The sequence below is a fragment of the Podarcis melisellensis genome (genome assembly GCF_964234715.1).
Source record: "Podarcis melisellensis genome assembly, chromosome: 11".
In the NCBI taxonomy this organism is placed as follows: Eukaryota; Metazoa; Chordata; class Lepidosauria; order Squamata; family Lacertidae; genus Podarcis; species Podarcis melisellensis.
In genome coordinates this window covers 26,644,945-26,671,444 of record NC_138543.1, presented here as the reverse complement: position 1 = coordinate 26,671,444, position 26,500 = coordinate 26,644,945, and the positions used below count along the sequence as shown (strand labels likewise).

The 26,500-nt window shown below is 40.4% G+C and overlaps 1 protein-coding gene across 2 annotated transcripts in view; it reads left to right on the top strand.

The window, feature by feature from the left end:
• Positions 1–25,272, top strand: part of LOC309380493 (leucyl-cystinyl aminopeptidase-like) — a 42,346-nt gene extending 17,074 nt beyond the window's left edge. For both annotated transcript variants that reach the window (XM_081930446.1, XM_081930447.1), the window contains exons 7-18: positions 951–1,064; positions 2,615–2,746; positions 5,015–5,146; positions 6,899–7,062; positions 8,585–8,673; positions 12,119–12,302; positions 13,639–13,795; positions 14,802–14,986; positions 16,671–16,832; positions 17,654–17,794; positions 19,212–19,293; positions 19,939–25,272. In XM_081930446.1, coding sequence (XP_081786572.1) covers positions 951–1,064; positions 2,615–2,746; positions 5,015–5,146; positions 6,899–7,062; positions 8,585–8,673; positions 12,119–12,302; positions 13,639–13,795; positions 14,802–14,986; positions 16,671–16,832; positions 17,654–17,794; positions 19,212–19,293; positions 19,939–20,070 — 1,674 coding nt within the window. In that variant the 3' untranslated portion in view covers positions 20,071–25,272. The remainder of the gene's footprint in view (positions 1–950; positions 1,065–2,614; positions 2,747–5,014; positions 5,147–6,898; positions 7,063–8,584; positions 8,674–12,118; positions 12,303–13,638; positions 13,796–14,801; positions 14,987–16,670; positions 16,833–17,653; positions 17,795–19,211; positions 19,294–19,938) is intronic.
• Positions 25,273–26,500: the final 1,228 nt, after the last annotated feature.

The following is a 26,500-nucleotide window of genomic DNA, read 5'->3' as shown; positions in this document are numbered from 1 at the left end:
AGGATTTGTTTTAAGTTTTTCATGTGTGCTAAAACTCAGTCTAAGTTTCTTTTTTTTAATCCTTTAACCACATCAGTTAACAAACATGGATACTTATGCAATAATATTATTGTTTTAGTTAAACAAATTGTTTAAATTGTTATTAAGGAAATGATTATTTTTCTCCTTCCAATAAAGTACAGCAGAAAAGTTGTCCAAATATAAACAGTTAACTTATTAAACTTCACAATAATTTCATAATTATCTGTCTATGTATTTCTAATAGCATAACCAAATCAGCAATTTTGGATATAACTGTAAAAACTACTCTGAAAATTTATTATTCCAAAAATGAAACCTTCATCTGGTTGTAAATATTAAGATTACACCAGCAAGAATGAGTCTTTCTGTAAAAAAAATTGATTTAAATCAAGTCTTACTGACTAGTGATTTAAATCAATTTGATTTAAACCAAATCCACCCTGGGGGAGCGGGATGTAAAATTTCTGTTCACAAGCACTCTTGCAGTTTAAATTAAAACAATTAAATGAGCAATTTTAAAAATATGTATATACAATATTTATTTACATTCAGATTTGTGTTTTGGGTTAACTGGGTGGTTAGGCCAATTTGCAGCAGCATGCCCCACTGAATGCTTCTGAAATGTTTGTTTCACATTCATGCACGATAAGCTGCCAGTATAAACATCTATGCAGCTGTAATGTGGTTTTCCTGAGTTGAGAAAATGCATGTAGCCCCACATGTCAAGGCAGTATGGGCTGTTTTACTGCTTCCTGTTGATGAAGATGATTGATGAAGACGGTTTGTTTCCCAGTATGAAACCTTCCTATCTATCTTGCATAGCTCCTTGAACACTCTTTAAAATCTTTATTCTTATATACATAATCCATGGATTTATCTTTGGGCATTTTATCTAATAATGGGAATATGTATTTCCTTTGCATTCTTAGTGGTTTGGCAATCTGGTAACTATGGAATGGTGGAACGACCTGTGGCTGAATGAAGGATTTGCCACTTTTATGGAAAATTTTGCTTTGAAGAAAGTCTTCCCAGAATTATATACTGTAAGTGCAGTGAAGAGGTCTGTACAAAATTTTTTTTAATTTGGCATAATCCGCTTTGGTCTCAGACTTCGTAGTTATACTTTGTTTTTAGGAGTTCTATTGTTCGAAGAAAAGAAAAATCCTTGCTTTTGAAGCACTTGTAGTAAAATTCTAGCCATGGTGGAGTTTAACATATATATGGAATTCAACACACACACACACACACACACAGAGAGAGAGAGAGAGAGAGAGAGAGAGAGAGAGAGTGTTTATTAGATAGCTCAGTTGGTACAGCATGAGACTCTTAATCTCAGGGTTGAGGTTTGAGACCCACATTGGGCAATGGATTCCTGCATTACAGCGGGTTGGAATAGATTACCCTCGTGGTCCCTTGCAACTCTAGGATATTTTTAAAGCGTATTTAGGCTCCTTTTCAGGGCCTAACCCATTGAAGACAACTTCCATAATACACACCTTGTGTGAGCACAAGTGTGTGACTGATTGAGAAGAGAGTGTTGTATGTCTGCATCTGGTGCTTGTATGGTGGTAACAATAAGAGAGAGGAATAGGGGCACATGCATTTTTGTTTTCCCCAGCTCATTTTTGCTTGCCTACCCCTGAAGTGTGGGTTAAGTTTGAATCCGGGCCTTGGGGTAAAATAGTTTTTGCAGGCTTATAAACAAGTCAAGAATCGCTTGGAGAAAACTGCACACATTGGTGCCCTGAAGAAATAAAACTTCACCACTCGGTGGTGCCAGATTGCTTTAAAGAATGCACATTTTCTTTGTGGGCGACAGAAAACTTACCAACTTGATTTGTACTATTGACTATCTTCTCCTTGACCTTTTCTGCTCTCCTAATCTTTTGAAACGAATGGTCACCTGGGGTTGAACCTGCACATTGTGTCCAGGCCTCTGCATCTGAAGTGTTTGCCAATGGACGGTGCATTGAGGAACAGACCCTAACGGTTTATGTAGAAATCTGAGTGTAGAATGAATTATAATAGACAGCCCTATGGCATTTAATAGCTTACTGTTTCATTCAGTAAAGTGGAAACCTAAAATATAGTCCATATCTTATAGCTGAAGTACACAATCTAAAATCCAAATCGGCTATAGTCCTCATACGGCTAATCTAGCTCTTTATTGCTAGCACCTTGTTCAATATTGTTCTGGCTCAGTATTTCAATCTTATGCATCATATGCTGGAAAGCAAGTTTCATCACACTTGGAAATAAATCCCACTGTGTTCCGGGGAGCTTGCTTCCTGGTTATTACATTCAGAACTGCATTGTTGGTGTGACTTGGGGGCGGGTGCTGTTGCATTCAGGTACTGCTTGCAGTTTTCCACGGCTATCAGGTTGTCCACTGTGAGCACAGACTGCTGAACTAGATGGACTGTTGGACAGGGCCAGTTGTAAATCTTCAAAGGCACACCAGTATCTAGAAGGGATTGTGTACAAGATAACTATTTCTCCAGATCTCCAATTCTGATAACAGTACTTACAGACTGGTCAAATTCCTCATGTTAGCATCTACTTGAGTTCACTTAAACTTTTTCCTGTTCTTCAGGATTACTCTTTTCCAAATCTGCAATTCAAGACCATGGAGAAAGATTCCATGAATTCATCTCATCCCATCTCCCTTGCCGTCCAGTCATCAGAGGAGATCGAACAAATGTTTGATGCCGTCTCCTATATCAAGGTAACTTCAAAAGTACTGGCAAATGTGCTTCTAATAAAATTAAATGCGCTTGAAAAGTTCGCACAAATATGTTTCAAATCACATTCCTGACGTGGGCAGCAGCAGGTCAGGCCCTGAAAGGTGGGGGGAAGGGTTTGCAGGGCGAGAGGACCATATAATGGAAACCTTTCACACTAACATGAGCAATTTTTAATCAGAAATTTTAGCCCAACAAGAATTGGTTAGAAACGTTCCCTTTTCTCAGTGGTGGGGGGGAAACGGAATGTTGTTTCTCACATGCTTTTGCACTGAAATATCAATCCATTGTTTCTGAACATTTTGAGACACGACTAGAAGATCAGATGCACTTCATAGACTTGCTGTCCTTACATTCTGTATCAATTTTCAGAATGTGATGCAGAGGTAGCCTTTGAATTCCAACTCCCATAAGCCCCAGGCAGCATGGGCAATGGTTGGGATAATGAGAGTTGTGCTCCAATATATCTGGAGGGCCGGAAGCTACCCATCCCTGGGATAGTTCTCAGCCTTCATCAGAGTTCAGAACTAACCAGGTAGTTCGAAAACAACATTTGAGCTATCCATGGTTACTCTTTGTTAACCAGGGTGTCTTAACCATATTGTCTTACTTTGAATGTAACCAAAAGACTTTATAATCTGAATGAATAGGAGAGACATTGCATGCTCTTTTTGTAGTTCATGAAAATCTTTAATAAAAAATATTTTAAAAGCCAAAAAGAAAGAAGAGAGGGAGGGAGGCCACAAATCTCTGTGCGCCCCCCCCAATTCTTGTGGTTAAAAGGATGACATCTACACTAAGCCATCATTTATAAATATTTAGATTGAATTTTGCTAGTTCCTGTTTTCAGTTAATTCTCATAATTATCCACCATAAAACTCTTCGTTTCTAAACTTCTGTTTTCCCTTTTTATAAACACTGTTTTGATTCAAAGAAGGAGCTCTTTGCTTAGCTTTAATGCTGTTTTGATAAAATCAGGTGTCTGTTCTTTCAAGACTAGATGCAACACTGTTTCTTTTCACAAGGTGGGCTTTTGCAAATAAAAGGCTATTCGTACACCCCCTTGAATATTTGTAAATGTATAAAAGGGAACTGGTATCTGTATAGATGATGACTTCGCTAGGTATACATAATGGTTTAAATTCACATAATAAATGTGTAGAAAGCAGATGTATGTGAACTGATACTTTTTCATCTGCTATTTCCAATCCGTCCTAGTCATTTGTGGCCAGATCACATCTTGTTCAGATTTGAGGAATAGCTGAGACCGGCTTTTACCCTCCCATCTGTAAGCATGGCCAGAGGTGAAGTTTCGTTCACATCTCGAGCTGTTGATATGGAAGGGAGGGGAATTATAATATTGGGGGCACGTTATCCTTTTTGAGCCTTTATCTTTATATTCAGCCATCTCCAGCTGCTTGTGATCTTGAGGCCCTGCAGACATCTGGAAGAGGGAGAGGAGGAACACATACAAAAGCATGGTGGAAACTAATTATATAACTCCCTGTGGCAGCCACTTCTGTAGCCATTTCTGTATTCCTGGCTTTAACCACATGGGGTTTCTTAATACCACTGCAACTCCTGATGGTCAATTACTTAGCTCTCCCTTCCTACAGTTTCCACAAACTAATATTCAGAAGGACACTTTCTCCAACTGTGAAGGCAGTGCATAGCCATCATGGCTGGTAGCTACTGATGTTTTCTCCATGAATTCGTTCTAATTTTCTTTTAAAGCCATCTATATAGTGGCCCAAGTACCTTTTCCTCAGCAAGGAAAAAGCAAAAGCCAGTTGGTATGCTCTGTTGTACCGGGATGCGGGTGGCGCTGTAGGTAAAAGCCTCAGTGCCTAGGACTTGCCGATCGAAAGGTCAGCGGTTCGAATCCCGCGGCGGGGTGCGCTCCCGTTGCTGGGTCCCAGCGCCTGCCAACCAAGCAGTTCGAAAGCACCCCCGGGTGCAAGTAGATAAATAGGGACCGCTTACTGGCGGGAAGGTAAACGGCGTTTCCGTGTGCTGCGCTGGTGCTGGCTCGCCAGATGCAGCTTTGTCACGCTGGCCACGTGACCCGGAAGTGTCTCAGGACAGCGCTGGCCCCTGGCCTCTTAAGTGAGATGGGCGCACAACCCCAGAGTCGGACACGCCTGGCCCGTACAGGCAGGGGTACCTTTACCTTTATGCTCTGTTGTAAACAGAAACTGAAAACATGGCCACTGCATTTCAAATAGGTATGTGATCTATTTTTCTCTTTACAGGGAGCTTCTCTCTTGTCAATGTTGAAAAACTATCTCCACAGTGATATCTTCCAAGCTAGTATTCAGTTATATCTGCATGACCACAGCTATGGGTCCACCCAAAGTGATGACTTGTGGGATAGCATGAATCAGGTAAAAATCTTGGACTAGGGGAGGGGAAGTGAACAAAGGTTTGTTGATGTTACTTAGGTTGGCCACCACTGAATTGTACTGCAAAGTGTGCTATGATGGATTTTGCTGGGAGCTCATCCACATGTCTGCTTGTCCTGGCTCTTCCCCCTGGGAAAACCCGCTGAATCGGAACAGGCGTCCATTGGTTTTTTCTGTGAATTGACATTCTGATTCAGCGGTAAACAGTGGGTTTTGCCCGGAAAAGTGATGGGACAAATGGGGGAAAAAACTGCTCTGATCTATGCTTAGGAAGCTTAGGTCACTTGGGAAACTTCTCAGGCCTCTGCTTTTTATGCATAGGGCAAGCCCTGTCCCTATCAGTGCCACAGTAATAAACATGAAACCATAGTAGAATGGCAAATAGCATGTTTATTAATATATATGCTTTAGTAACCCTGCAATTTCAGAGTCAACCTTTTCTAAACATGGGTTCTCTTGTACCTTAACGTGCCAAAAGGCAAGAATGTGAACACAACAGTAGAAAAAATATTTCTTTGCCTGCATACATGAATTGTTTTTAATTCGATTGTAATTGTTAGCCTCTCTGAAAACCCTTGTTTATTGTTGAAGAGTGTTGTTTAAATTTATTTAAATAAAATGTGTACATGTACATAACGCGATCACGTATTATTCCCATTTTGCAGATAGGAAGCTGAGCAAGTTACTGAGCCCAGAGGCTCCGTATAAGTCTGGCAGACCATTCTTACTAGATATAGGTCACTGTTCCCCTGATTAACTTGCAAGGGGGAGAAAAAAGGGACCCAATCTGTGGGTGGAATTTGCTCTCAGAACTCTGGGTCTAAGCCAATCTCTTAATGTGGCTTGGCAGGATTTTCTTTTCCTGACTTGCCCCATTCCCTGCCAGCCCCCGCTCCAAAAATCAGTAAATAATAACAATAAACATTCTGTGGCATTTAAAATGTGTCTGTGGGAGGGGGCTTATTATGTGTTTGTATTTTTATGTTGTGGTCTTTGGATAAAGGGCGGTATGAAAACTTAATAAAGGGCAGCATATGAAAATTTAATAAATAAATAATAAATGCTCTGTGGATGTTCAGCCATTCAGGAATGAGCACAGTTGAAAGCAGAGGTGTAAATAGAGCATTAAAACGGCTTCAAAGTTGATGTTTGCTTGCTCTCTTGTTGGCTTCCACAAGTCTATAGGTAGCCTGCCCAGCTTCTTGCTCCCTCTCTCTTGCGAAAACGATTGCCATTTTGCTTTAGTTTCCCCCTAAAGACAGTAGATTAGAAGAAGTGATTAGTAATGCTCTGCTTTCGGCCAACAACCAAGAAGCAGCTTGTGGCCTTCAAACAACTTCCCCCTTTAGTCCTGCTTGTTTTCCCCATGAAGAGGTAGCTTAGGCCTTCCTACGACAGGCCTCTCTCTAGAAAACTGAGCCATATCCCAAATATAATTTTCTGAAATTAAAATTTCAACTCTTAAATGGGAAGTTTACTGTGTTGTGACCCAAGATCCATGGTCCTTTTCTGTTGTCTCTCAGAAGGGCAAAGAGACCTAAAGATGACCTGCAGTTTAGTGCTTTGACTTTTTCTCAGTTTCTTGCTTTTCTCAAATGCTTCCACTGCATAGCTGAAGCAGTGTGGAAATAGGAAGGTAGAGTTCAGTTCCTGGACTGAATTGATTAGGCAGCTGTTGAAGGTATCCCATAATATATTCTTCCTCAAAAGTTGATTTTTCCTGTGCTTTCCTAGGTGATAAATGACACCCGTGTCGATATCAAAAAAATCATGAAGACCTGGACTCTCCAGAAAGGATTTCCTTTGGTGACTGTCAAAAGAGAAGGCAAACTGATCCATCTGCAGCAGGAGCCATTTGTGCACAATGTGGAATCAGAAAACCAGACCGTACCTGCCAGGTTTATTTCTTTTTTTCTTATATATAAATTCGGGTGATTTAACTCTGCAGACAATGTTTTAGCTTACGGAGTGAGATTGCCGAATGTTTACTGCTGATGGCAAATAAATCCACTGAGGTGTGCTGTAAATATTAAGTTGAGCGGTACACGGTCCAGCACATCTGCCCAGGTTGGGAGAGAACAGTTGAAAATGCTGGGAACTTCTTGGAGGGGTGGGTTGGAGAATAGTAGCTCACTCACCTTCTAGTACACCTCAAATCTGTTTTGAAACATGGATTAGAGGGGCAGCGACAAGATAAAGATGGAAGGTGGGCCTATAAATTGATAAGGAAGAAGACACTTTTGGACATGAAGGTGGGTTTATACCGTCCACATAGGAGTGTCTTGGTTGCTGATGAATCTATTGGACATGAGCTCCACTCTTTGCTGTTTTTTTTACACATGGATTATATAAACATTTTGTGGCAGAAACCTAGTTCAAGGAAGTATATTTTTTGACTAGCCAAGGTTGTTGGCATTGCCGGGAAAGGCAAGGAGATTAAATGGGGGCGGGATGCGGGACATAAAAGTTTGTGCCATAAAATAAAGGTGGAGTATTAAACTGGAGGCGTTTTGTACATTCCAAGTTGCACAAAAGTGCAAATGACTTGTATCCACCCTCCCTGCATACTTTTTCTGGTGTAAAATGGAATGTTGGACTTGCTGAACTTCTCCGCAGAGAAATCCATGAATTCCACCCCCTTTGTTATGCTGGGAAATGTCTTGCATTTAGAATGATGGCCCCAATCCCATGAAGGGCAGCTGAGGTTGCACATGCAGAGTCGTTTTAAAAAGTCAAAAACCCAGCTATTAGGTAAAAAGAGGGGAGGTGACTACTGTGATTTTTCACATGTTTCTTTGCCTGAAACGCAGAATGGCCCAAATATTGCATAGCTGGAAAATTTCTTAACACGTCACTGCTGATTGTGGCAATTGAATGTCTTCGTTAAAAAAAAGCACCTTGTGTTATTTGAATAACACTTAAGGCCAATTGCTACTTACAAATATATGCAGAAAAGCAGAATGGGAGGAGAAGATTGATTGATTTTAAGTGTATTACATACCATGAACATAAGAGCTCCTTGTAGATCCATGGTTTTGTGTGTGCATTTGTACAAAACTGGTTTGCTTCTACAAAAGCAAATTGCGTAGTGAACCTGTAAAGCACAAGATTTGTAGGCACAGGTTTGGTCTCGATCTTTATAACTGTACCCTCAACTAATTCTGTTAAGTTTAATAAACAATGCTTCTGCACACAAACATAGGAAGATATCAATATCTGTTTTTTCTTTTAAGCTACAGTGCATAAGCAAACTTGGCCCTCCAGATGTTTTGGAACTACAGTTCCCATCATCCCTGACCACTGGTCCTGTTAGCTAGGGATCATGGGAGTTGTAGTACCAAAACATCTGGAGGGCCCGAGTTTGCCTATGCTTGGGATAAGCAATCTTTAACACTGTGTAAACACTTTCTCCTCTTCCAGTTATTTGTGGAGCATTCCTCTTTCTTATACCACCAGCAATGACAGCTTACCCTACAGTTCTTACAATTATTTACTGCAGCAAAAGTCAGGTATGTATGTTTTTGAAGGCTTTTGTCCTCCCAGATGGTAAAGTCAACCAATGCACAAACACGTTCTTGATGTGGAATAGTTTTCCCCTGGAGAGTCTCCAGAGCCAAATTATGAGCATCTTTCAGAAGCATCATCGTTGATCTTTGATGGCTAGTGTTGGAACAAGGACAGGGGACTCTTTAGGGTTTAATTTCTGTAAAATAAATGATCAATGTTCAGAGCTTATAGTTAAGAAAGAAGAAAAGTGCATATGCCCTCATTATTTTGGGTTTGCAATACAGTTCATTTACTTCATTTACATAATGTGTTTACAGTCGAAACACTTCTTTTTTGGGGGGGGCATGGTTAGGAAAGGGGGGCATACCAAAATGATTATTTTCTTAGTTGTAACATGCTAAGCATTTTAGGATTTTAAACCTCTGAACTAGTACAATTTCTGTAGCAACTAAATTCTGTAGCTTCTGACTGGTTACACCTTGTTAACCAAGAGTGCATGCAAGTCCTGCTTTCCGAACACCATATGCTCCCCAGAGAATTGTTAGGCAAGCATTTGCACAATGGGCTGAAATCATTTCCATTATTTTTCAAGAGAACATTTTAAACCCATGCTTTCTACTTCCATGCTTTCTGCCTGAAACTGCTGCAGCCAGTCAGCAGAAGGCAGATAAAGATTTGTCCAGTCTTTCTCCCTCCCTCCATAGTTTCTGCCCAAAATGACTCCTGGCCACCAGCAAAACACAAACAATTAAGGAAGTGGGCAAACTCTATCTTTTTGGATATCTGAATCAGCAGTATGTATAGTGAGGTTTAGGTATAATTCCTTGTGTTTGGATAATGGAGATTTTGGATGAGTTTTCTGATAGCGGGCCCTGTGTGTATTTTGTCCCTCACAGAATAATTGTGGCCAATAGAAATTTGTCCTAGATTTTTAGCGGTAGTAATCTTTTTACATTTGGATACATTTTGTCCCCCCAAAAAATATCATCTAAATTTCAGGTGCATTTTATTTGAATAGTGTTCCCTCCCTGACTTTACTAGTGCTCACTTCTGATTTGGCTCTTCATGAGTTGGCATACGTTAGACCAGGGAAATGTTTCAGATTATTTATTTATTTATTTATTTATTTATTTATTTATTTTTATTATTTTACTGGCGGTACTTGTATATGACTTTGGGAACTTAAGAAACTTGAAGCATAACACAATAAAAATACTTTTTAATAGTAAAGCATTGGTAGGATTTGTTCCCTGACAAATGGAATATAAATAATTGCAAGAAACAAATAGTTTAAATTGCATTAGCTTCTGGTGTCTATAGAATATAATTTTTTAACCAAGATTGCAGCCAAAGTTTAGAACATGAGACTTGAAAATATACATTTTCCCAGTTTGGATTAATTATGAGCCAATCCCAAATCACTTCAAAGGTCAAACACAGCTTAACAATAGTACGACCTTCTTTCCCTCAGACATTAACGTGGTAGCAGCAGTGAGGAGTAGCTGAAATGGCCTTCATTTGTTAGGTGCCAGGATGCCTGGAAATTGCAGCTTCTTTTAGGTCCTTAGTAAAATTGTACTTTCCAAAAATCCTGCCACCAAAGCATATTCTCAGCAGCATCCCAGCACCAGGATTTATGGAAAGTAATTTCTCAAGGCTTATATTTCTTGACAAGGCTTTGGAAACCTTGGAAATCTACGATACCCTAGAAGCAAATTGTCTGGGATTGTGTTCCTGTAGCATCTAGGGGAAAATGAAGACTGAAGTCTTTCTGTACTGCTGCCAGGCAAGGCTTTTATGTTTTTGTTGTTTTGGAGGGGGCGGTCAAGAAGAGTTTGGGTTGGGAAGGCCTCTAGGTCTGCTTTATTTTCTCGGTGGATGAGGCAGCTCAGGATGGGTTAGAGAGGAAGTTTTGCATTCCCGGTGACATTAGGAGCCTAGTCAAACCTAGAGTCCAGAATGGGTCTGAGCATAAAATGAACTCAATGGTCCATCACGAGTAGTTGTGTTTTTTAACCAGGTTAGGATGTGGAAAAGCAAAACTAGTTCATCTAAATTGGGGTCTTCCAGCTGCTTTTGGACTGCAGTTCCCATCATCCCTGACCACTGGTCCTGCTAGCTAGGGATGATGGGAGTTGTAGTCCAAAAACAGCTGGAGACCCAAGTTTGGGAAACCTTGATCTAAATGAATAAATGCTGTTAAGCCCGAAAAGGACTTATGTGACTCTCAGCTAATTAGTGAGCTGTTCTCCTTGTGTGCCTCCCTTGAGACGAACAGTTCTTTGATGTGTAGCCTAAACCTACCTTCTGTTTGCCTGGAGGTACATTCTTGGATATAGCAGACCTGCTTCATGGTAGAAATTGGAATTAAGTTTGTAATGGATAGCTTTCTGTAACCTGGCTCCTCTAAAAAATAAAAGGATGGGGCAATGGTGCCAACCACAGAGACTCAAGTAATTCACTTCTGGACAGATACATTTCTATAATTGAAAACTGGTTTCCAGAGAAGATGAAAGCAGCGTGTGTTAAAAATATATACATATCCCACTGCCAAAATCCAGGCTGCTGCATAGTTGAGAAGTTAAATATGCTAATGAAAAGCAGTAAACCTATTTTAAGGAGAAAGGGTTTAAACCAATGCCATCCACAACATTTTCTGGAAAAAGAATGCAAAATTGTACTGTCGGTAGGTAAGTTGACTTACAAAATATATCTTTGTACCGGGATTAACTTTAGAAAGCTTTATACAAGGATGGGATTCCTCCCCGTTTTTTTATATAGTGTGAGGTGAAATGCAAGACTGGATTCAACACATTAATACGCCTATCAAATGTGCTAAGTTCTCTGCAGTTGGTTTTTTTTTTCTGGCCCATGTGGCCATTCAGCAGATAAATAAAACTGAGTACTTCCTGTCACCTCTGTAGGTTGAGAGGGAGTGATCCCATGGGAGGTCTCTGCCAGCATTACTGTTAATAGCCTATCAACACAGTATTAACTTTGGGAATAGGTTATGTGCATCAGATCTTGTGATGCATCACATTTCACAGTACGCCTTGAGCTTTAGTTATTTCCTCTCTTCCCTTTTACACGGTTGCTGGGACAATTGCAGGTAGCAGGGCAGTTTGCATAGGTATTTTGCTATGTTGCCGTGTGTAGTGGCATGCAGTAAAGGCAGATTTGTCCAATGAAGGCTTGCCGTGCACACTGTCATTGTCTCAGATTGATTGCTGATAGTATTGGCTGCAAGTCAGTTGTAGATAAGAGGTGCTCTGCAGCTGTAATCATTGGCTGGCTCCTACTGCTCCCAGTAAAATTTAGGAAGGCAGAGAGCTTAAATGATGCCAGTGAAGTGTTAGTGCCCTGATATACTCCTAGAAATTTGCAAGTGATCTGAAGACTGTATCAGTTCAGTGCTTTCTTACTCTCCTCCTTTTCCCCCTTTCCTAGATGCCATTGAACTTCCAGGTGATACGCAGTGGGTGAAGTTCAATGTAGACTCAAATGGTTACTATATTGTACAGTATGCGGAAAAGGACTGGACTGCTCTAATTGACCTGCTGAAGACGGAGCCCACTGCTCTGAGTTCCAGAGACAGAGCCAATTTGATCCACAACATTTTTAATCTGGCAGGGTAATTCTTTAAAGTTATTACATTGAACTATGATATAAAGGGTAAAGGGACCCCTGACCATTAGGTCCAGTCGTGGCCGACTCCGGGGTTGCGGTGTTCATCTCGCTTTATTGGCTGAGGGAGCCGGTGTACAGCTTCCGGGTCATGTGGCCAGTATGACTAAGCCGCTTCTGGTGAACCAGAGCAGTGCATGGAAACGCCGTTTACCTTCCCTCCGGAGCAGTACCTATTTATCTACTCGCACTTTGACGTGCTTTTGAACTGCTAGGTTGGCAGGAGCTGGATCGAGCAACGGGAGCTCACCCCATCACGGGGATTCGAACCGCCAACCTTCTGATCAGGAAGCCCTAGGCTCTGTGGTTTAACCCACAGCACCGCCCGCGTCCCTCGAACTGTGATATATCTGTCTGTGATATATCCATCTTCAAATCTGGAGTCTTAAGAACAAACCTTCTAGGAAAGGGGCGGGGAAGCTTTTCTGGCCCACGGGACATATCTTTTTCTCCCCACTGCTGGTAGGCAAGGCTGCTCATCTGTCAGTCACCTGGATGTCCAGGTTGTTGGAGTGCAGTGGTGGGCTACTTCAGAGCTTTTGGTTTCAGCACAATTCCATGCAAACCCCTTCTGATCCAGTAACTGGGTTTTCATGGAAAACCCTGCTAAAAGGGAGGGTTTTTGTCTTCATTTTAGTAGGCGATGCAGGTTTTAAATCCTCCTGTCTTGGCTGCATGTGCCTGGTTCTTGCTGGGAACGAATGCACACAGCCATTGCAGGATTTAACCCTTCCTTCTGCCCATCTGCTGATGTTACGAGTGGGCAGGTGAGTGTGGTTGGGGGAAATGACCTTGTGGGTCAAACTGGACTGCCTGGTGGGCCAGAAGGATAAAGGAGAACCTTATCTAATCTGGATGTGTTAATTATTTTTTACCTTTTGTTATCCTAGATGTTCACTGTTGCGCATAACGAAACTCTTTAAGTATGAAATTGCAAAGGTTTTAGTTTAGGGTCCTTCTGTTAAGGGCGAGAAATGGTGAGTTTGCAAGAGGAGTGAAAGATGCAGGAATTTAGTCCAGTGTTGTTTGATAGATCTTAACAGCACTTATCTTGGGGACTTATCAATAGAATCTTATAATGAATCAAACTTATCATCTGTTATGGAGGTTTTGCCTCCAGAATAAATAAATAAATCTAATAATATGAAGAAATAAAGCAAAACAATTTTATATTTGAAGAATTTATATCCTGTACCACAAACAAGGTCTTTTACATTTGTTTAGGCTTGTCAGAATGCTTGACAGTATCTTCTTCTTGTTGTTGTTTTTGATGCCCCCTTTAGACTAGGAAAGGTGTCTTTGGCCAAAGCCTTTGACCTGATTGACTACCTAGTGAAAGAAAACAGCACTTCTCCAATCATACAAGCATTGGACCAAATGAACCATATCCTCAACCTGGTTGAAAAAAGAGGAATGCAGACCCTTTCAGCAAGAATATTGGTAAGTTACTGAAAGCAGGCAGGTGGTGGAAGCTAGATATGAAGTTCATAGTAGGGCAAAATAGTTTGTACTACATGAAAGTACAGTTTCTAAATTATACTGTTTTGTTGTGTTTAGTGTTAGAATGTTGGATGGGTTGCTTATGAGCTTTCCATTTAAAAGCATGTTGTATTTTCTCAGTAGTAAATTCTCAGATGTAAATGCCATTTGTAACTTCTGAACCCCAACTGCAAAGAGATGGATACCTTAGGTAAAATAGAAGAACAGGTGGTTTTTTGGCATTCCTTTAGAGTGGCTGGGGAGACTCGGCCCAGTGGGTGGAATATAAGTAATAATTTATTATTATTATTAGGGTCCTCTTAAATTTGTAACCAGCTGCTTTTTGCTCTGTAGTCATATACCAAAGGAGGAGAGCATCTATTCGTGTCCATCCCAAACAAACCATTTAGTCTTTAAGGTGCCACAGCATGCATTTTTGTAACATTTTGACCATGCAGAAAGCATACACCTTAACAATCAAATAATTTGGTCCCACATGAATCTGCTGATTATTATTATTCAGTGATAATGTGGAATGTGTGCCTAGCAGAACTATCACTGTTTCAGCTCATGAATTCTGCAAACCAGACAAATAAAAAAGATTTTATTGAAAGTGGGGTTGGGTTTAAAAAAAAAAGTCCATGAAAGTGAGTTAAAGATGGTGTGACTGGTTTTATGTGCCTGTTAATATAATTCATATAGATTTGAACTAGCCTATTGAGCCGCAGGTCATTCAAAGACTCATTGGGCTCATTTTGGTGCCAGCTGAGAATTGAGCACATGTAAGACAGTGAGGAAATTCTTTTCAGAACTGAATGGCAGACTTGCCAGAATTGAGCATTAGATACAGGAGTGTTGCAAGGAACTGTGTGATTTGGGGGATGTTTGCAGTTTATAGTCTCCAACCTAGCACAAGCTTGTTGTGGCAGAATTTGCCTAGTGATAACTTTTCCTCTTTATTCTCCAGCATAAGATGTTACAACTATTTAAAGACAAGATTAACCAACAGAAATGGACAAGTGATGGGACCCTTTCAGAACAGGAGCTGAAGTCGAGATTGCTGACCTTTGCTTGCACCCATAATTTGGAAGACTGCAGCACGGATGCTACCAAGCTATTTAACGAATGGAAAGACTCCAATGGCACAAAAAGGTAAAACACAGACTTGCTCCTTGGTTCAAGCTGCCTCTTGTGTACTATGGCATTCAGAAATAGTTTTCTATTACATATTCTCAATGCAGTCAAGCATCTTGAAGCCTGACAAGTTTAAATAGAAATATGGATCAGCATCTCTTGGTTTTGCTCCCTCAGGTGAGTTGCTTATGATTAAGCATTCTCCAGCTTTATATCAGAGGAAGAGAACCTAACCTGGCTTGTGGGCCAGATTCTCATCTCTTCATCTTCTCACAGACAATATATGAAAATTGGCTGGAGCAGCCTTCATGTCACCCACCTGACATCACAGTGGCATCAGGTGATGATCGTCGGGACTTGAAAGCACCACACAGGCTTCAAAGAGCCCTCTGTGGTGCTTTCAAAATCCCGCTGATCAAGCTTGAAGCCAACACTGATGGGCAACGAATTCAGGCCTGCTTCTGCATGGATCAGCTATGCAGTCCAACTCCCCATGGATGTCTCTACCTGCCTCACTCCTGATGTTTCATAGGCTTCTTTGCAGTGGGTGGAGAAGCTTTGTGGCTCCATGGGCCAGATCCTTATCAGGATCTGCCACACGGGCCAAATTTGACAGGTAAGTGGGACCTCCCACCTGTCAATCACATGTCATTTGGATAATAATAGGGACACGGGTGGTGCTGTGGGTTAAACCACAGAGTCTAGGACTTGCCGATCAGAAGGTCGGCGGTGCAAGTAGATAAATAGGTACCGCTCCGGCGGGAAGGTAAACGGCGTTTCCGTGCGCTGCTCTGGTTCGCCAGAAGTGGCTTAGTCATGCTGGCCACATGACCCGGAAGCTCCTTCAGCCAATAAAGCGAGATGAGCGCCGCAACCCCAGAGTCGTCCACGACTGGACCTAATGGTCAGGGGTCCCTTTCCCTTTACTACTACTGCTACTAGTAATAATAAATTTATTATTTATACCCCACCCATGTGGCTGAGTTTCCCCAGCTACACTTGGATCACTTGCACACTTAAAACTCCCAGGGAACTGTGTGGAGACGTGCAAAAGACTTTGCGTATCTCCCCATACTTCCTCTTTAAACCCTGCTTGTTGGAGGTTTAAAGGGGCGGAGCACACAGACTTGCAAAGGCTTTAGGGCAGCCTCCACGCTCCCATTTGAGCTTCTGGAGGCTCAGGCCAGGAGCAAGGGAGCTGTCTTAAAGCCCTTTGGAAAAGTGCTGTTTGCAGCAGCCATCTCCTCTTCATCATTGAAATGTGGGAGAGACTACTGCCCACCTGCTCGCAGCAATGGTTAGAGGAGAGGTGGTGAGGAATGGCTGCTTTGCAGAGAGCTGGTCCTTTGCAAAAGTGCTCTTTATAGCAGCTCTGCTTTTCCTTTAAGCGAGTGGGTGGTGATGGGGAATCTCCCACCACTTCTGCCACACAAACACACACATACTGACTAAAGGGTTTTCATCCCTGATAAGCAGTGGCGAAATCCTCCTGGCTTGGCTGCTATATCCTATTCTGTGCTTGGAACAGGGCATATAGCCAGTGTAGGATCCCTGTCCTCCCACTCATCAGACGACTTCAAATTAGCCTCTTGGTTAAGGACTTACTGAGATAAGCCATGGTTCATATCATGCTAGCTAATGCTTTGATGTGACTTACTCTTTTTAGGCTGTTCTTATAAAGGTTTGCACTTTCTCTCTGTAGCCTGCCAGCAGATGTTATGAAGATCATATTCACAGCCGGAGCAAAAACCGAAAGTGGCTGGAACTATCTTTTAAGCATGTATGCATATTTGGTGTCTGAACCAGAAAAGCTCAAAATCCTTGAAGCATTGGCCAGTGCAGATGATGTTAAGAAACTGATATGGTATGAAGCAGCATATATTACACATATAATCATAAAGAAAATCCTAAGAGCAATTTCTATATGTCACTGTAAAAGGAAGTCTAAAAAAATAGGTGCAGCATTTAACACACCTTCCCTTCTTTGACCTTTTGCACTGACAAGAGAGATTTTACTCATTGACTTTAATGTCAGGGCAAGTTTTGACTTGGCAGCAGCTGTATGTGGGGTGTGTGAGCTTTCTCTCCTTGCTTTATAGACATGTGTTATACATTGCTTGAAAACTTGAGGCTACAAGTTACCTTTTCTTGTGCTGTCCTTCCTTGAAATATTTAGGTATACTTGTAGGAACAAATTTGTAGAATAAAGCGTTTAATGGACTCATAGAATTGTAGAGTTGGAAGGGACCACCAGGGTCATCTAGTCCATCCCCTGCGATGCAGGAACGTTTTATCCAACATGAGACTCTAACTCACGACCCTTCCAGAAAGTTTGTCAGTTTGCAGTTCGAAAAACATATGCTTCTAATTTCCAGTTGCAAGGTTACTGAGGTGTTTCTGTATTTCACTTTTTGTCCAATGAGCATAGAAAAGTTTCCACCAGTTCCAGCAGTAGGCAGCCTGATAAAAAACCACACATTTTATACGACATCCCAGCTAAAGGGTGGTTCAGATTTATTTGCTGAATGAATGGACAGGTAGTATTTGCATATACAAGCGTAGACATTTTTAGTTGTGAGATGGCCCTCATTGGCCCTGCCCCCTTACAGTATCTGTTATAAATTGTCTAGATCTCTAAAAAGAATGCACATGTGCCTATAATCTTGACTCTGTTTTGCTTCATAGGTTAATGCAAACAAGCCTGGAAGGAAGTATCATCAGATCGCAGGATCTTCCAACTGTTATAACAACAGCCAGTCAGAATTTGCCTGGACACTTACTAGCATGGGATTTCGTTAAGGAGAACTGGGATCAGCTTATAAGGAAGTAAGGCTTTCCTTCAGTTCTTGTAATAAAATTCTGTCTTTATCCTTCCTTCTGCTACACACAAACACAGAGAGAAACGTGTACATATAAAACAGGATTTTTACTGGCACTAAATAAGCATGCTGCTCAGGTCTTGCCCTAGTGCCTTGGGTGCCCTTGTCGTTGCTGTTTAGAATAAACACCTACTGAATAAAAGATTTCAGCACTATAGCATGTGCTACGTGGAGACTTGCTGGGTTGCTGAAGCTGCATGCAAATCACGGTAACTCACCAAAAGCACATTTCACTGCTACTTGAGTCTTTTACTTCTTTTGAAACACCTTAAAGCACCTCAAAAACTCAACAAATTTATTGTGGCATAAGCATTCCTGAACTACAGTCCCATTTCATCATACTCATGAAGTTTCAGGCACATGGACATATGGCTGAGGGTAGATCAGAAGGAGAGGAAATGCTGAAAAGTGCAGGCACTCACGTTGCGGAATTGTAGCTATTTATCATTCTTTGTGCCAGTTTATTTCCTTCGGTGTCCCCGGTATAATTAACCTGTTGTCTTTTGATCTATAAAAAGAGTTGTTCTCAGTGTGTACTCTCTGGCTTTGTTCATTGTCTTCTGGAATTGTGAAAAATACTGAACTTATCTGACCAGAGCCTTATTTTAGTTGAATACTGAACCATTTTTAGTTTTGGGGTTCACCTGAGCAGGATTCTGCCTGAGCCACCCCAATTGGTGCACGGACCTCAAAGGCAATTCGGGTTGATTTGGATGTTTAAAAGCCTGTGCAAGGCTGCCTTTCATGAAAACCATTGCAGCTATCCTTTGGCAAAGTGATAGGACTTGTACCTTCAAAAGAACTGCCATGCCTGCAGATTTCACCCCATTCTGCCAAAAAAGAAAGTTGTAGACCATTCATTTTGTAAAATAAAATATATGCATTGATAAAACACCAAAGGTGTCCTGTAAGTCCATAATTAGGTAGGCTTCATCTACTTAGGAGGGGCTACTGTGACTACCAATTTCGTCTAATTCTTTCAAAAGGGAAAAAGCCCTAGCCTTTAAAAAAAGCCCTCAAATGGGAGAAGACAATGCAGAGGGTGTGTGTTTTTTTTCAAATTAGGTATCAAATTTGGATCCCTAGATTAATCAGAGAGCCTTCAAAGGGCTTTGGGCCAAATCAGACTGTTTTCTGGAGCATTGAATCAAGGTCCAAACGGTGTCTAGCATAGTCAGTGCACACCATTACTTATTTTGTATGTCTAGTAGTTTAGCGACCAGGAGTAACAGATTTCTTTAAATGCTGATCACTTTTAAGAACATTGAATACTGTAATTCACCATGAGCTTCCAAAATAGGTAAGGCATGAATTGAGTTAAATATGCTTTGAATAAACGTTTGATTCATTCTCCTAAACTTCAGGTTTCACCGTGGATCATACACCATGCAAAGTATTGTGATTGCGACAACTTGTCAGTTCTCAACACAAGAACATCTGCTTGAGGTTTGTTTGAATAAAGTATTCCGAAGAGTTTTAAGGGGGGGAAATATATAAAATAGAAGTTGGAACATTGTATTTTGCTCTGTTACTGCTGGCTTTGAGTAGCTGTGTATTCTTGGTACACAGCAATGTGGAAGATGGCATTTAAAGTTCGAGAAACCACTGCTGGTGAGTTAACTGCCTTTAATCACACAAGCAAAATAAGGAGTTAATTAAGCTTTTTAAAAAATAAAAATAAAAAAAGACTCGTAAGATTGGAAGGGACCTCAAAAGTCATCTAATCCAACCTCCTGCTAATGCAGGAAATCTGTTCCTCCATCCCTGATGGATGGCTATCCCAGCTGCTCAAAAGCATCAAATATAATAGAGTCTACCACCTTCTGAGACAGCCTCTTCCTCAGTCCATCAGGAAGTTATTCCAAATGTTTACAAAAAAGGGGGATTTCAGTAAATAGTTTGGATTTTTAATATTTACTTGGTATGCATTGGTGTAACTAGGACTAAACTAGAAGAGGCAGATTGTCCAAGTCCCAAATGAAGGCTCCTCCCCACCACCAACCCCCCTGTTATGCCACTTGGAAGCACAAGGGTAAAGTTAGTTTTTTTTATTGTCCTTACATATTCCTGTTCTGTGCGTTGCTTCTGCAGGTTAAGACATTCTTTGAATCCAAGTCGGAGGAGACTGCTCAGCTACGCTTTGTTCGAGAGGCCATTGAGAGGATTCAGCTGAATATCCAGTGGATGGAGAAGAACTTGGAGACACTGGAAAAATTGCTATAGTGATCGCATCCACCAGAGTCCGCGTTAGCCACTTAGAATGTGGCAGTTCTTGCTCTTTTGTGCAAAAAGAAGCGTGTGCGAAAAGGGACAGTGCAACTTGCTTTGCGCTGCGAGGGTTAGAGTTAGCTCAGGGTACATCTCTTAAGTTGGCACTCTTTGCAGTGCTTGTAGACGAGACAGAGAGATGCTAATCTAAGGGAATGTTCGTTCATTGACCAAACATTCACGCAAAACAAAGACAGTAACTTGTCATGGAGCCTCCCTTCCATCATAGGAAAATCCACTTCTACTTTCTACATATTGAATGAAAGTTGAACAACAGCAACAAAAAAAAGAGCAGCTAAACGAGAACTCTCCTGTGATCTGTTTTCTCTCTTTGCAGGCTGCTGTCTAATCAGACTTCCTCAATGTCTGTAGCTTCTTGAATGGTAAATACCGTACCTGCTCTGAAGCACGTTTTTTAAAAAAACGATTATAAGCTGCTGCTAAGACACACAATATGGAAGTGAACAACTAAAGTGAAAATGTTGAATTTTGGGAAGCTCTGAGTTTTGTTTCATCAAAGTAATTTCTAGACATTATGCAAATATCAGAAATAATATAATTATTGGTAGAAATCTCTTATTTTTTGTCTGCAACATGGCTGGGTGCTACCAGTGCCACGTAGTGAACAGCTTTTTTTGCAAATAGCTTTGTGAGGGGAGTTTTCATTGTGCAATTGATCAGAGTAAAACCCCAAAGATTTTGACTCCTATCTCATTAGGGAACTTATAAAAAAACTAGTTTCCATTGTTGTTTGGCTGACACTATAGAACAGAGTGTTCTGATTGTTCTGGTTGATTTGATGTTTTTTAAATACTGATTTGACTTAATTTACTTTTCCCAGAGGATCCTCATTAATACATGCTGTGGAACCCTGTTGATCTCCAATATTTAAGTGCTATAGCGCTCCACTTTTCTGTGTTATATTAGCCCAATACAGTAAAGCTCACTTCATTTCCTCGTAACTTGTCCCATGATTTAGAAACAGCTGATAATATAACTTCGAAACAAATGAGCCAAACCAGGGAAATGGCCAAAGGTTGTGCGGCCTCAGTTTTTGAAACAGCTTTGGGCTACTATGAAGAAAGTCATGGTAATTTGTTCAAGAGAAGCATTCAGAACTTACCATGCCATAGTTTTATTTCGCAGAGCTTTCTGTGCATATCCCCTCTGCGTTGATTTCACAATAAATGCAGTGAAATGGTGGCTTTTTCAGATAGGTTGAAATTTGCAACAAGAGGAGAAAAATAATTGTATACATTAAGGTAATAAAGATTTAATACTTCTGGGTCTCTAATAGGCTGAAGTAGAAATTCATCAATTTCTGCTTCACTTTCTAAAATGGCCTCAGAGCTTCCCATCTTTCAGTGGAAAACATTACCATGCATTCATTCTTTGATTGGGAGGAGATAATTATTGTCATGAACTATGGTTGTTGGTTAGTGCTTGAATGGCTTTGCTTTCCCCCCTCTTTCTGGCTTGTAGTTCACTCCTGCGACTTCACCCCTTTCATTTCCCCCCCATATAATAGTACTGATGGTCAAGATTCTGTTGCTTCCCTTTTTGTTTAAGGGCAGGGAGTCACTTGAGGCTGTCCTCTATATATAGATGCGCTTGCTACTGGAAATGTGAAATGTACTTGAAAATATAATGCACCTGCCTTCTAGAATTAAGACTGTATTGTTTAAATTAAAGCGCTGTTGGATTAAGAGTATTTTTCAATTATTTATTTTTAAAATAGTTTGTTTTGGAATGTGTGACATTTTCTATTTAAACAATATTAATCAAACTTGTCTGGACCTAGGATCCAGTCTATAGGAGAAGCTATAAAAACTCATCAATCTTCCAGAAAATACTAGTGAGATCAAGGTTTAATGCCAACTGCTGGGTACCATAATTACTTCACTGCAAACTGGAGGGATTAGAATCCTCCCCCCATTTTATTTTATTTTTTTTGTAAATTCAAGCTGTAAGTGGCAGCTCACAGGTATTGTATCTTGTTTTAACCTAATATTAATCTGTTTTGTGATGTCTCTTTCAGGAGAAAAATGCACTGTAGTAATAAAGTATATATTTTCACTAGCTGAATTATATGTGGAGTTAAAGAGTTTTCTACTGTGTTTAAGAGAAATCTAGGGCTAATGTCTAGTTTGGGTGTATTCCTTCTTGCTGGTAAATTTTCTGTTCCGTTAAAGTAATTGACTTCAAATTGTGTTCGAGATTCATTTTTTTAAGATTGTTTTTCTAAAAGCAATCACCTCGGTGTAGAAATATAGTTTAGAAATTTGAAAACTGTGTGTGTGTCCCCACCCACTTGTTAATCAAATACCGAATTTAATTTTAAGCTTTTCTTTGAGGATCTTGTATGAAAAGAATGGTATCGTTCTTGGTTGTGCTTTTAAATCAAATAGTAATGATTCATGTGCCTTAGAGTATATTGTAATGATTGCACAAGGAATATGTTAATGATATATAAAAGGATGTCTCTTTATTTAAAAACCCTCCATTCACAATATTTTACGGCTATAGAAATGTGTAATTATATGCATACTCGGTGATAGGAAAACTGCATTCAGAAGTACTTTCTGGTTCTTTTGAGACTGGAAGTCAAGGAACATAATTCACATTTCTGTGGTGCTCCATAGTGCAGCCACAGAGCTTTTACACCATGCGGTGAATTGCCTGTTCTCTTCAGTGTTAGGAAATGTGTTGTGCACATGACGGGAAACATAGAAGTATGCTTTTTTGCTATGTATGCGTCCAAGCCCTGGATTTGGGGGATTGTGACGAAATAGGCTTCCATCCAAATTGTCTGGCTTAGCCAATTTATAGGTCGCACCTCCAGCTGTTTTGTCTTCACACAATTTAAGCACAACTTCGATGTTACATAGTTAGACTTATTGCTGCCCCACCTTGGGTAAACGTTATCCAGCTATTTAAAGATAAATACACACATAGAAACATGTATCTACCATGTATGTACCACACACCTAATGTTCACAAATGGAGAGTTATCTTCTGTACATCTTCTTTAAATGAAAACCAGATGCCCATTGTTCCAGTGATGTTCACCCATTTAGTGTGATGTCTTATAAACATACAGCTGTATTCACCTAGGTTCCTCTTTCAGATTTTGGTGGATGAGGTTAGCAGAGCATGCAACGTTGCGAAAGGGCTGCCAACCACAGTCCTCCTCTGCCCCCCACGAGTTTAATGAAAGCCGGATGGTGGTTGTGTGTGAAAAGCTTAAGACTCAATTACTTAGAACCAACTGGTGACAGCCATTTATCAGCTTTTTGTGTGTGGTGAGGCGAATGGTACAAAAAAGTCCCATCTCTCCTACTGCCTTCGGATTGCGGCTTCCACATGTCACCAGGCTCAAACATTAGGATTTTATCGTGCAGAATTGTACCCTCAGAAACAAAGGGGAAACGTGTGGTGCTTATAAACAAGTTTTGACGTAGTATCTAAAAAACATTTGTGTTTTGAGCTCCTGTGCAAACTTCAGGTAATTCTGGAAAATGCTGCACGAATATCCGTTCACACTTAAAGCTTCTGAACGGGTGGAGAACTTTGGAGGGGAAAGATGTGCTGTGTTCTTTAGAATTCCCTGAAGCGGTCACAGTAGCTTGAAACACACCAAATGTTCACAGAGAAAACTTCAATAAAGTTGTTTTTAAATGCCTTGAAACACCCCGTCTGTGTGTCTTTACCGTTGGATACAATTCAGGAAAGGAGAGAGATACACAGAATATAGGATATCTGAAATCTCCTCTAGCTAGAGCAGTGGTACATAGTCTCTCAGAAGCATCCAGCTGCTTATAGTTGCAGAATCAGCTTGGCTGAAGGTAATCTCACAAAGCTGCTGCATATACCTGCATTTTAACTGTAAAATCTGTATCTTTCTAGCTGTGAGTGAGGCGTAGGGATGGATATGGCAGGTTTGTAATGGATCCTGTTGCTTAAAAAAAGTTGCCTCCTCCATTACATCTTACCATATGTGAATTCAGGCGTGCATTGTAAGGATAATACTCTTAAGGAATGTGGCCTTAATTTTTCCTTACTAGCACCATGCTGCAGGATGCTGACCTTTGAGCTGATTTTGTATTTATATTGCTGTGTATCTTTCACCTGTTCTCCATTAGAACATTCCTCCTCCTGATAGATTGGCTTTCTTAAATCTCTTCTGGAAGATGTTATCTTTCATTGCACTCTGAAATTTAAAAGGTTGCCTCATTTAAGTGTATGCTTTGTATGCATTTCATGAACTGAAACTCCAGTGAATTTTTAGATACATGTTCCTTAATTTCAGTTTCAAAGGCTTTGCTTAGATGCATAAAATAACCCCCCTTTGCCCCCATGCACACACTTTTTTTTAAACGCATGGGTAAACTCTGCTTTGCTCCGATGCTCCTAAATGTTTACAATGTTTTATCCTTTGTTTAATGAAATGTTTAAAGTTCTAGCCACCTTAAAAAAAATTTTTTTTTTGCCATATTAAGTTCTCAGGTCTTAGCCTTCAATAACTTAAACCTCCCAGAATTGCTGTGTTACTTAAACCTGCTGTTTTGAAGCAGAAATTCAGATCTTTGCACATGACAACATCTCTTTGATCAAAAGCAATGGTCTGGCATCTTTTTTAAGTTAGTCATGGCACCATGTAGCAAATTACTGTAAAAATCTAAAATAGTTACCTTTTTAAAATTGGAATGAATGATGGAGTCTGAAGTCTTTTAATTTGCAAAGTCTTCAGAAAAAGAGAGAATGGATTTGAGAGTAAATTTGCACCAGATCCGTAGTTATATTGATAACAAGAAGTTGGCTTTAATAATGGTAACATCAGAGTATTTCTGGAATATCAACTGCAACAGGAATTTTTTCGAACCTTGCATAGTAAAAGAGTAAAAGACCCAAGTTGTACAATATTACCTTGAGGAGAAGGATTTTTGGAAATGGTGTGCATATGTACATGTATAAGCGTTATATGCAAATTTTTGGTTTTCCTTAATTTGTAAAGGAGAAATAAAGCCTATTTTCTTATATTTCAAATAAAAATGGTGTGCATATAATGAGCACTGATTGAAGGGCATGTGTATTGCAAACACTGTTGCGTTTTATTTTATTTTTGGTGAAATGAAAATAAAATCTTTTAAATACAAACGTATGTGACTTTCTTCTTGCTTTATTTTGATTCCTCAGATGTATTTAACAGGATTTCAGCTGAGACTTTGGACTTCTTTCTACATTGTTTGACACATTCTAAATCAGGGAGGTCTAACCTGTGTCCCTCCCAGGTACTGGACTCAAATTCTGTCTTCCCAAACCTGTCACTTGGCTAGGACTGATGCGAGTTGGATCTAAGCGATGTCTGGAGTACCACAAGTTATTCACCCATGCTCTGCATTCTGCAATATTTAATGGGCTGAAATATTTCAGTTGTTCAGGTCGCAAGGTGCAGGAGCTGTGGCTTGTTCTAGACTCAGAAGGCAAGGGTACAAGGAGAGTGGCATCTTGAGCCTTTCTGTGCTCTGGGTGTTGTAGAATCTGTTAAGGACAGCTGTACAGCTATCTGTATTCAGCAATACACCCTAGTCAAAAGGATGAACTGTTTCAACTGAGTGCTGTGTTGAAAACACACATTTTTTTAAAAAGCATTGAGAAAATTGCATTTGAAAGTTATCAAAGGGGAAGATAACATTTCTGAAACTTTCAGGGTACAGAAGTTTTTGTCTGCTTTGCTTTCTTTCAAAGGTGCCCTATTTTATCTACAAATTGTATCCCCAGTGTTTACACTGCAGTCTTCCTGGGGCTTGTATTTTCTGAAAACCCCATAACATCCTCACTGGGTTTTACAGCATGCGCAGAAGTCAGGGATGTTATCTGCTATGTACCTGGCCACTGTGGGTGAGTCCCCACCCCTAGAAGTTTTTATTTTAAAATGCTGAGAGATTTAAAAAATAAAAATGACATTCCAAACAAAATCTGAGCGTACTGATCTCGGGTGCTCCAAAGCTACTTCCCTCCCCAGCTTCTTGTAGTTTGATTAAAACCCAGGAGAGGATAGCATGAAGTAGCATCCCATGGTGCTTTATGAGATCAGGAAGTGTAGGCCTGGAGCTACAATGTGCTAGGGAAAAACACACCTTTTAATAGAAGAAAGACCCCCTGCCATCAATACCTGAGGGGATCGCCTTTGCCCCATATGCCCCTGCCTGATGATTTAATTTCTAAAATAAGGCATCGTTAATTGATCTGTATGCCGGACATCAAGTAGAAACCCACCCATTAAGGTTGTGCTTCCAGCTTTGCGGAATTCTTGCTTTTAGATGGCTATGGAAACCTGGCATTTCAAAGAGAGCTTACGCCACATATTTTATATTGTATGCTT